The sequence below is a fragment of the Ipomoea nil genome, unplaced genomic scaffold, assembly GCF_001879475.1.
Source record: "Ipomoea nil cultivar Tokyo-kokei standard unplaced genomic scaffold, Asagao_1.1 scaffold2387, whole genome shotgun sequence".
Taxonomy (NCBI): domain Eukaryota; kingdom Viridiplantae; phylum Streptophyta; class Magnoliopsida; order Solanales; family Convolvulaceae; genus Ipomoea; species Ipomoea nil.
In genome coordinates this window covers 392,118-404,428 of record NW_017618815.1, presented here as the reverse complement: position 1 = coordinate 404,428, position 12,311 = coordinate 392,118, and the positions used below count along the sequence as shown (strand labels likewise).

The 12,311-nt window shown below is 32.7% G+C and overlaps 1 protein-coding gene across 1 annotated transcript; it reads right to left on the bottom strand.

The window, feature by feature from the left end:
* Positions 1–5,357: 5,357 nt before the first annotated feature.
* LOC109152124 (cytochrome P450 CYP82D47-like) lies at positions 5,358–6,980 on the bottom strand. The gene is made up of 2 exons (XM_019299699.1): positions 6,075–6,980; positions 5,358–5,981 (listed from the first exon to the last, which is right to left on the bottom strand). Exons 1-2 carry the CDS (start codon positions 6,978–6,980, stop codon positions 5,358–5,360), a joined length of 1,530 nt encoding a protein of 509 aa, XP_019155244.1.
* Between the last annotated feature and the right edge of the window lie 5,331 nt (positions 6,981–12,311).

The window sequence follows — 12,311 nt, the reverse complement described above, 5'->3', positions numbered from 1 at the left end:
TTAATATGCGTGAGTATTTCATAATTACGAGCTCAGAAGGAAGCAGAACAGAAACTCACGCACATTAACGCCCAAGCTTCTTGTTACTTCTTCCTTCAATTTGGCCATGGATTATGGATTATCAGCTACCTTCAGTGCAGTTGAATGCTTATATAGATGACGCACGCACAGTAAAATTTGCACAACAGCTAAGTGTGGATTTTTGTTGTATTATTCCCATGCATAATTCTTAACCACCAAAGCCCGCCTCCGCATCATCATCATCAGGGAGGGGGCAATGGCTACTGGGGATGGGGAAGAAGCTGACATCAATATTTTCTGCTGCATTTTACACATTCGCGCACATTAAGTACAAATCTCAGGCACATTAAGCACAACACTCACTCACATTGAGTACAAATCTCACGCACATTAATCCACCGCACATCCGCACGAGAAGCATTCATCCGCAAGGGAACCTTTCACCGACAGTTGTTATGTGTTTTAACTTAGAAAAAACAATTTATATTCTAGAAGTTCACAATTCTAATACTAAAAATACATAATTTATATATCATTTAGGATAAGGATACACTTTGCAAGGTGAACCCTAATCCATAGTATAACAAGTCTCACTTACGCTAGCTAGGAATCAAATGTAACATGGATCTTCATGATATAGGTATTATTTGTACATAATACATAATTAAAAGCATGTAATAATTTTTAACGTTAGTATAATGTTGCATACTAACTTAAATACAAGATCGCGTGCAACATGAGTTACGTACGAGTAGGTTGCAAAATCAATATTTTCAAGATAGACGGCTTATCGTTTTGAGTTTCCTTTGCCTAACGTCCAACTACTCGTCACAAAGTAGACATCTTTTTTTTCATGCCCATATCACTGATATCAGCTTCCCCTAGCTCAACTAAATTCCTCTTTGTAAATTTATTTCTTTTTATACTTTTTTTTTTATAATTTAATTCTATTTACTAACTTTTAAATATTATAATTTATATTTATTTTTTTTATTTTTGTTGTGACTTTAACCTATCCCTCCGTTTAGCTAAAAATAACATAAACTTCAAATATGATAGAATTTGCATTCACATTATATGTGTGCAAGTATACTTTTTTTTTTTTTCAAACTACATAATATTGAATATAGGTGCCGTCCCTCGTGTAGTCGTGCAACCGCATTATTTGAATACTTTTTGGAAATTTTTATAAATGTTCTTTTTTTTTTTTCAATTTCTTTTAAAGTACACGTAATTTTTTTACAAGGTAGTATCAATTCGTTCTATATTTTCTCAAAAATTTTCAATCCAAAAAATCTATGTCCCACCATTGAAATTCGAACCTATGATCACCCAATTAGAATGATAACTAAAATATCATCATACAACATGATAGTTGACACTTATTTCAGTTTCATCACTTTTAAAATATCCTTTATATAATAAAGCTATATGGTTTGGGAAATAATTAATGTTACAATTAATGCCACAACATCTTTTATTATAAAAAATAAAAAAAAAACACAACATTTAAAAAATAAAATAGCTATATATTATATAATCATATAAAAAATATACTTTTGAAAAATAAAATAGCTATATATTATATAATCATATAAAAAATGTGTTCAATTAGAGTTTAAATTTACACATACAAAATTTGAAATTTATTTTCCAAATGTAATTATCTTAGTTATTATTCGTATTGTGAAAATTATAATATAGATGAAATACAATTAAGAATAAATCAATGTAATTATGTAAATTTTCTCTATAAGTTTATTTGAATATGCACATAATTAGAGATTATATTAATCATAGAAAATTATAATTATAATTTTAAATTTAATTTTAATTGTAATTTTGTATTCTATAAAAATAATAAATACTTGACGAATGGATGCTCAAAAATATTATTATATTAAATAATTTAAAATATTTTAGTTTTTCTATTTTTTATTTATATTTATAATAACATAATTTTTTTCCGTGCATCGCCTGGGTGAATTACTAGTTATTACTAATACTACGTACAATTTCCTCCACCAATTCTTCTTCAACTCTATTGAAACTTTGAAGCTTTTCTCAACATATAAAATATATTTAATGAGAATTTGGTGTTGAGTGTTGTACATACATTTTATTGTCAGGACAAAAATTGGCAATAAAAAGATATTAACTTTGATGATTCTATCATTAATAGGTGATTATAGATATGATCCGCACATAATTAATAACGAAGAACAAAATTAAACATCAAACAACTGTTAGAAAATTAGTTACGTTATTATTTTGGTATGTAAAATGATCCTTTTCAGAGATATTTTTGAGTGTAAACTTCTGATTTGAGTCGGGTCAAGGTGGTTTCGTGTTCTCCTAAGTGAGAGATTTAATTTGATATATAATGCACTCAAAAGGGATAATAAATGAGTTAATGAGAAATTGATTTTCAAAATGTACTCATTTAAGTTGGGAAAATTGGAGTTCGAAAGATTTTGAATGAGCCGTTTGTCCCACATTCCAAAAAGAAGTGTGTTTGCACTAATATATATACAAATTTTTTTTTATGAATGTTTGAATTGTATAGGTTATAGACTCTCTAATGCGTAAGACATGCAAAAGGCTTGACTCATGGCTAATTCATTTATTCATATATATATGTAGATTGATTTATCCTCTAGATTGGGAGCCATCCTTTTTACAACTAAACTATATAATTTGTATTCATTTCATTTCTCTAGCATTGAGAAAAAAGCTCGTTCAAACAATGGATTTTCCTATTCCACCTACTCACCGTCAATGATAGACTTCCCCACAAAATCTTGGCCGACATGACGCATACGGACAAATTCGAGTAATTGAGTCTTTTAGAATGAAAAGTTTGCTTTATCAACTTAATTAGGATATGTGTACATATTTAGAATAAGAGTAAAAAAATAATAATAAACAAAATGAGTTTTTAATTTCTGAGAAAATAATCTCAAACGGAAATCCAAATCCAGTACTGACACTCTCCTTAAAACTAATTTGCTACCTCCTGAGAATACTAGAAGCGTTGTAGTATTAATTTCCCAAGATAAAATGTGTTAAGAGTTTTTCGTATTTTTGGTCCCACAAGTATTGTGGCACTAACAATGTTGATCCACAACTTTCAAAGATTGGTTCATGAGTATCAATTTCTTATTAGCGCAAATAGTTTTTCCGTTGAAATCTCCGTCAATTTTTCCTCGAAAATTTATTTTCCCTTTATAGTAGGGGTATAATGCTCTTTTCCTTTTATCACCACGTTTTCCCCTTGGAATTTTTTGCACTTCTGGTCCCACAAGTATTGTGGCACTAACAATATTGATCCATAACTTTCAAAACTTGCCTAATTGGTCCACGAGTATCAATTTCTTAGCGCAAATAGTCCTTCTGGTAAAAAGACAATTATACCCCAAAATGAAAACCATTATACCCTTGCTATAAAGGGAAAATAATTTTTCCGGTGAAAAATTGACGGAGATTTCACCAGAAGGACCATTTGCGTTAAAAAATTGATACTCGTGGACCAATTATGCAAGTTTTGAAAGTCGTGGATTAACATTATTAGTGCTACAATACTCGTGAGACCAAAAGTGGGTGCGAAAAAACTCAAATGTGTTAGGAATAACTTAAATGTGTATGTTTGGAATAATTGTTTATAGATTTTGATGATGCAAATAGACATCCTTATTCCCTCCTTAAGACATCATCCCTAGGTTTACTCAACCCCCTGGTCTAGTGGCTTGAGGTCCAACATTTAGCTCATATATATACTAGGGTTTGATTTCCAGTGCCTACATTATTATTTCTAGCCCACAATTTGGGGCTACAACTTATATTATTTATTATTTGGGCTCGGGCTTTGTACGCACACACTTTGGGCCTAGCGCCTCAGGTAATGGTCGTTATATCATAGACCGTGGTGCATGTGCACCGCGGTAAAAAACGGCGCCGATTCTTTAAGTAAAGAAACGGTCCGCCGTTATAATTAACGGAGTCCGCTTGTTTGGTGTATTAAACATCAACTGACACTACAGTATATCTAAACCGACACTGCAGTTATATCAAAATGATACTGTAGTTATAGTGAAATGAAACTGCAGTGTATATAAAATGAAACTGAATAACATTTCACATATTTGAGTGTATATTGTACAATGAAGCTGTAATTATATCAAAATGATCATGTAGTTGTGTTATAATGAAACTATTGTATATAAAATAAAATTAAATAACATTTTCACATATTTGAGTCTATAAATATCGAATGAAACTATAGTTATATCGAAATGAAACTGTAGTTGTGTTGAACTGAAACTGCAGTGTATACAAAATGACACTGAATAACAATGTTACTTTTTGCGAAAGGGTGCGAAACGGCGGAAAACAAACACCGTTTCTTTTCATTTAAAAAAAGGACGCGCGGTGCATGATTGATCTTAAATTTGTACTTTCCTACCTCGTTATGTACTTCTATACCCGGCGCGGTTTATGGTGGATCTGGTCCTAACAAAACCAACAGTATATAATCTTAGTTATCTTATATAACTTGAAACAAATACCTAATGATTTTATTGATGTACCTACATAAACCTATTGGTAAGTTAAATACCAACGAATTATATTAGTTTATTTAGGAATGTTTTATAGGTAAATTCAATTTTTCTTATAATATATAGTGCATCATCCTCTATCCAAAGTAACAAATTTACCATGCATGGGTCAAGGAATTTCACATTTTGTCAACGAGTAACAAATTTATGTTGACAACTTATTTCCCAGTGATTCTTGGATTCTTTAGCAAGCCATGATGGTGGTAGAGGCTAGCTAGGAATCCATAATTATGAAGGATGTGGACAAAATATAATGGTCTATGGTTGTGGAACATGAGAACCTTCTTCCTCATCCCAGATGTGGACAAGGATGGGAGGTCCTCGATAGTTCGACACTCATGGCTGTAGAGAACGAGGTTTAATTTATTCTTGTCCTCCCACGTACGTTTGTGGAGCTAGGATGAGATTTAATTTGTCTTCATCCATGGACGTGGTGATAAGGGAAGACTATCATTATTTGGCTATGCCACCATGCATGTAAGGTAATTTCAATCAATCAAAGATTCCAACTTATTCTAAGACTTGTCCGACAAAAGAAATTCTTGGATACATATTTCCAATCTTATTCATCATCAAAAGTTACATACTACTATATTATTAATTATTTTTATTATATATATGCTCTTATATGAAATAACATAGTTCGAATTGATAAAATAAACTATAAATATTATTTTAAACAACTTGAAACTGCATCCAGGAACAGGCCAGGTGAAGAAGTCAAATGTAGAGATGAGAAGGTAGGCGTGGGGAAAGGAGAACTTGGAGTGGAGTTGCCTTGCCAACCGCCAAGCCATTAGCCTCTGTCATGTCAATTGGTTCATCCGAAGATCTTTTTATATCAAAGCTATGAATGACAGCAGCCAAGCCCAATTGCACACTTTGTAGTGCTAAAGACATCCCAGGGCAAATTCTTCTTCCGCTACCAAATGGGATTAGGTCGAAATGATTGCCCCTCAGATCAATATCCTTGTGCTCCATCAAAAATCTCTCGGGTTTAAAAGCATCCGGATCTGCCCAAAAATTCGGATCCCGTTGAATCTTTGAAACATTTATCAATACGCGTGTACCCTTGGAGACGTGATAGCCCTTGATCATGCAATCTTCCATAGCTTCATGTGGAATTAAGAGGGGGCCTGGAGGATATAAACGAAATGTTTCCTTGATGACAGCTTGAAAATAAGTCAAATTTCCAAGATCAGACTCGTTGACGTGCCTTTCTCTCCCGACAACGTTGTCTAGCTCACCTTGAATTTTCTCCAACACATTATCATTATTTAAAATTAAAGAAAGTCCCCAGGTTAACATTGTTGAAGTTGTATCAGTACCTGCTGCCAATAAAGCCTGCAATATGTATAATCAAAATATATTTAACAAGAGTATCTATTTAAGAAGAATCTTAGCTTCAATTCTCCCACTGAATAATTTGGCGCATACCGTGCAAGTGGCTTTGACAACCGTGTCAGAATCAAAACCATTGAGAATATCTTTGTTACGATGAATTTGGGAAAGGAATGCCTCCATGAAGTCTTGTTGGTCTTGTTCATTAGTAGTTTTGTTTTTATGTTGTTGTAGCCAATCTTGCATTACCCTGTCCATCTCTTTAGTGTTCTCCTTAATGGCCTTCTCATATCCTCCAATGTCCAACCATCTTAACCAGGGCAAGAAATCACCCACAAGAGACATCCCCAGCAGTTCAAAGGTTCTCCTGAACGTGGCTGTCACCCACCTCCCTACTTCCTCGTACCGATGCCCGAAGAGCAGGTGTAACATGGAGTCTATGATTAGTTTCCCAAACAACTCCTTCATATCCACCTCAACAACGTTGGACTGGTTCTTCTGATTGGCCCAACTCGAGTAGATGTCTTGGACGAATGTTTTTGCTCCCAGTTCCCGGAAGCGGCGGAGCGCCTCCACCCGGCGGTTGGACAGCAGCTCGAGCATGACCGCCTTGCGGACGTCGCGCCAGAACTGACCGTGTGGGGCTAGCCCGAAGTCGGCGTAGTTGTAGCCTATGTGGTCGGAAGCTATGGCCTTTGGGCGTCCGGCGAGTGCTCGGTCGTTGGGGCCCTGCAGGCATTGTTTGGCGGTGTGCGAGTCGCTCACCACCAGCACTTGGTGTGCGCCGAGCCTCATTCGGAATAAAGGCCCGTATTTGTCTGCCAAGTCGCCCAGCACTTTGTGGGGCATTCTATCATTGCCGCCCAAGAGGTGGAAATGGCCGATTATAGGCCATGCCAAGCCTGCTTCGGGGACACCTTCTTTGTTACGGAAGAGGAAGAAGAAGGTGACAAGTATAAAAGCCGCCGCTACTATAAGGCTTGCTGGTAGAGGGAAATCCATGGTTAATTTGTATGTAGTTAATCTCGATGGAGCTGAGGCCAGCCAAGATATCATTATATATATATATATATATATATAGAGGCGGGTTCAGGTGCGGCAGTGTCTTACGGTGTGGTTATTTCTTACAGTGCGGCAACACCAATAGTTCACCAAATATGCACCATCAACGTTAAGAAATACACCACACAAAACAGAGTAAACAGAGCCCTGCATCACCAAACACACACCATTAGGTGTGAGTAAAAACACCATACACTGTTCGGAAATACACCATTGGGGGTGGTGAGTTATATGGTGTATTTTTTTGAGTCTGTAGTGTATTTTGTGATGTTTTATTACATTTCATTGGGGTGTGTTTTTATTACACTGTTGGTGCATATTGTTAACACTGTTGGTGTATTCTGGAATTTGACCGCACCGCCGCACCGTAAGACCCCGCCGCATATGAGCGCTCTTATATATATATATATATATATATATATATATATATATATATATATATATATATATATATATATATATATATATATCAGAACCAAAGGATTGATTAGGTATACTAATTTGTACTTGATTACACTTTTCGTTCCTTCATTGGCTGATGATCAGCAGTCGTCAATAGAAAAAAATGAATACGGCTTGAAATCTCTGATAATGAAAGTTACATATCTAGATGACACAATTCAACGTTACATTTGTTGCATGTGTACGTACTATACCTCTGAATTTTCAATAATATTATGTGTTTAATTAACTTAAAGCATCCCTAATTCTAGGTTTTTGCTTGGTTTGTTCAGATGAAAAATTTTGGAAATGATTTTTCGTCAATGAAAAATGAGTTTTTAGATAGTTTTTCCTTCCGCAAGAACGTACTCAATTTTGATAGGATCTACTAACGGAAAAAAGCAAAGCAATGTGTGACCGTCTACCCTTTCTCTCCTACATAATTATGACAAAAACTAAAAAATCACCCAAATACCTCAGTAATAAAATTGCTCTTAAGCAGCAATAATCCTTATTATCTACAATTGTGCCTCTTTCAATTTGATGTGTGTTTTTTTTTTCCTTTTTTGGTAAGCCACGTGGCTTGAAAAAGGCTATCAGATCAGGCATGGCAGTCTTTTGTCCTTATTTATTTTTAAATTTTATATTTATTATTTTATTATTACTTTATTATTATATTTATAATATAAGTGTGACCACATTTGAAAGTGAAAAATAAATATTGTAAAGATGTAAAGATAATAATAAACATTTATAAATGATGATATAAAAATGAGACTTATTTTTGAAAGTGATAAAAATATTATAAGAATAAGCCTTGCCTGCTTTCTTCTATATACATGGATGAACTTCACTAATTCTCGGTGAGTACGTAAGCCTAACCATTCTCCATAAAAGTATGAGTAAACGGTTAATATGCGCATGGACAGTTCAACTGGTCATAGAGGTGAAAGGTTAGAAGAATGACTAAGGATTGAATTTCACCAACAACAGTGAGGGATAGCTTCTGTGGTTTCTTGTTCAGTTGAATTACCATGATTTACATCCTTTCAAATGTTGGGTTGGGATTCAACCTTTTGGAAGAATGAGTAAAAGGTTAATAATGACCCCACACTCAAATTAATTACTCCGTATAAAATAATAATGCCAAACAAATTTTGATGGTTAAATAGTAAAATTTGCAATTATACGCATGGTTTAATGTATCATCAGTATTACCACTTTGGTGCTCGAAGACTACCTGCATATTCGTATTACTGTATGCATGAAAGTACGTTCATATGTATATAGTGAATAACTAATAAGTGTATAGTCGTACATATTTTTATACTATATTTAAGTCTAATTTGCTATAGTTTTGTCCAAAATGTGCCTCATATATTTTATTTGGTCAATTAGTTAGGTAAAATTCTTGACGATTGAGTTGAATTTATTGATTTTCGAAATCAAAATGCGCATTTTATTAGAGCGCATTTACATAGAAATTAAACAAACATTGTACACTTTCCCAGACATATGTACTAGAGAAATGTAATCTAACATAACCAATAATAGGGAATGACACTTTTCCATGAATTATTATATGTTTATAGCACATTTTCTTCCTTAATTATTCATGTAAATATATTACCTCCTTCAATTTTAAAAGTGGCGATTTTTCCTCCCTGATATATTAAATTGACATCTCTACCTTTAAAGTAAATATTTTCTTTATTTTTCTTTTCTAACAAATTATTGCTTATACGTAGGGATGACCACGGTTTGATTCGAACTGAACCGGACACTATTGCAATCAAATTGAAAGTTTTCGATTATGATTCAAATCCAGAACCCAATATTTAGATTTCAGTTTATTAAAATCATGAATCGAAAAAACTAGATCCTGAACCGTGAACCTGCGGTTCGAATGGAACAACTACTAGCACTAGTTTAAAATTAGAATTATAATATTTACAAATAGTGTATGTTCTTTTTTACATTTATTCTGATTCTCACATATAAGTATATATGATCGCGATTTGGTTTTGATTTTGAACTGCCGGTTCACGGTTCCGGATCCAGTTTAAACGGTTGGTTCAAACTTTATTTTAAAATTTTATTTTTTATTTTTAAAATAGTCTAAATTCAACAATAAATGTACTTTTTTTTTTTAGTTCGAAACATGAACCGAGCATTTCGATTCGCGAATTTAATAAACTCTAAATATCGGATTTCGATTCTAAATTGTTATCGAAATATTTAAGTTTCGTTCCTATAGTGTCTGTTCGGTTTGAACCGAATCGTGGTCATTATTTGTTAGAGAAGAAAAATAAATGAAATATTTATTTTAACGATAAATATGTCTATTTAACATTTAATGGGAAAAACTGCCACTTAAATAATTCAGGGGAATAAAAAGTAAAGTATATAACTCAGTCAGTTTCCCATAATAATAATAAGAAATTTCTTGGACCTAATGCTTTCTAAATGGATAAATTAAAGAGTGAGGATTGTGCAACATGGCAAAAGCCGAGACGTAGGCGGTTCGATGGCTGTTCAATTTTGAAATAATTTAGTCCATTGTGATCGGTCGAATATGAAGATGTTGTTCAATTATATATGGAGCAGTTTAGTCTTCGGAGATACAGAGCCTAGCTAGAAAAAAAATCCTTTAACCATTATCAACAATGACAGTCTGACGAAGCAGCCAGAGTTCTATTACGACTCCTAAAATTCTGCTCCCTTATTTATACTTTTTGAGGTGACAAATCAGAATTAGTTATTTTCATCATGTGAATTCACAAAAAAATGTCTACATCTAAAACATGTGAGAAAAAATACAAGTTGAGAGTTTAAAATGAGAGTACACTAAGTATTTTCTTAACATATCTACCCTTGAAGGTAACATACTGTTTATAATTTGACAATATACAAAGAAACATAATCTTACAATTGACGTACAACTTAACACTTCTAGATAACTCATCCTTTGTCGTGGTTTAATTTGACCTGCATTTTTGGATGAATTATGACCGCCATAATGGACTGCACATATATTTACTGCCCGGAGTTACGTTGTTCAATTTTTACAACAACTTATAACTGTTTTAGTAATTAAGTTTAATTTGTGTAAATCTGGCTAAGTAATTAAAGTTTGACACTCAATTTAAAAAAGTATAATACAATTATACCTCTATGACCAGTTGAGTTGCCCGCGAGCATGAATAATTAAGGTTCTAATTACATGTATGAATATCAACCATAATTACAACCATACAAAATAAGATGTATGAATATCAACCATAATTACAACCATACAAAATAAGAAAGTTTTATTGAGTAGTCAATACAATTTTGAAGTTGTTAAATTTATCTAAAATATATTTATTTAAACTTTTCAATATACACATTCTAATTTATTTTATTTTAAAATTAATCCCACTAAAGGAGAAAAGGAGTAAGGGCTGACAATGAGTATACTACGTAATACGCTGCTCTGTCTCTCTCTAGAACGTTCTTCACTTCTTCTCACCCTTCATTCTCCAACATCTCTCTAACTCCCTTTCATAGAAATTGCAGTGATTTTAGATAGGTTTTTCGCTAAACGGTTTTTTCATAGCATTACTGTTGTTCGTCTGAGCTTCGATCCATGTTTGGTAGGTTAGATTGTTAAAATTTATTTGTTCTAACACTGATTTTGCAGTGGCTGGTGTTGCTGGATTATTCATCGGAGAAGAGCTCTCCGACAGATGAAGGCAACCGGTTGACTCTTGGGCCATTAATGACAGTAACTGTTTGTTCCTACAAATTTTGTTTTTTTTTTTTTTTTAATATCTACAAATTTAGATAGGTTTTTCACTAATTGGTTGTTTCCTAGCACCACCGTTGTTCGCCTAAGCTCCGATCTATGTTTGGTAGGTTAGATTGTTAAAATTTGTTTGTTCTAACACTGATTTTGCCGCGCCGGATTATTCATCGGAGAAGAGCTCTCCGACAGATGAAGGCAACCCATTGATTTTGTAGTTATGTCACGCATGTCTGACAATGATGTTAAATTAACAATTTTATCCGATAAAAAATAATAATACAATATTTGTAATGTGATGTACAATTGTACCATTATAGAAATACAAACAAAAAGTATTAATACCATAATGATCTAAATCATTTCCAATAATGCAAAAGCATAATTGAAATATTGAGTCTTGTTCTAAATAATAATAATAATAATAATAATAATAATAATAATAATAAGATTAATTAAATGAAAAAAAAAACAAATACTACAATGTAATAGAGCCAGTGACACTCAAAAAAAATTAAATGAAAAAGAAAAGAAAAAAAAACATATCCTAATTTTTTTTTTATTTTTAATATAAGTTCAAGGTTCCTTATTTGTAATCTTTAAGGCTCAACTTTGAATGCTATGTATTTAGTCGGACTAATTATTTCGCCAAAGTTCATGTTAAATTAATTTTATATTATGTTAGTACATACCTTTTACGTCACTTTAATAATAGATATAAATTAGGAAAAAATTGATATAAATCATATAATTGTAGTTGTGAGTACTAGCTAATAAAAAAATAGATGAACAAATAAATGGTTCAAGATCAATTAGGTATACAAGTATTTAGAAGTTTGTAGAAGCACATCTTATATTTTACCTTCTCTATTCGTCTTTTGTACAAAAATTGTGAACAATTCTAGAGTCGAAACTTATATTATTCACACTATGAAAAAGGTGGGAATTGATAAAACAAAATAGTTAACATGCATGCTACCATTTCGATCTTTTAGAAGAAATATAATTGTTAAAAGTTCTGGAATTGATTATACTATTATTAGAGT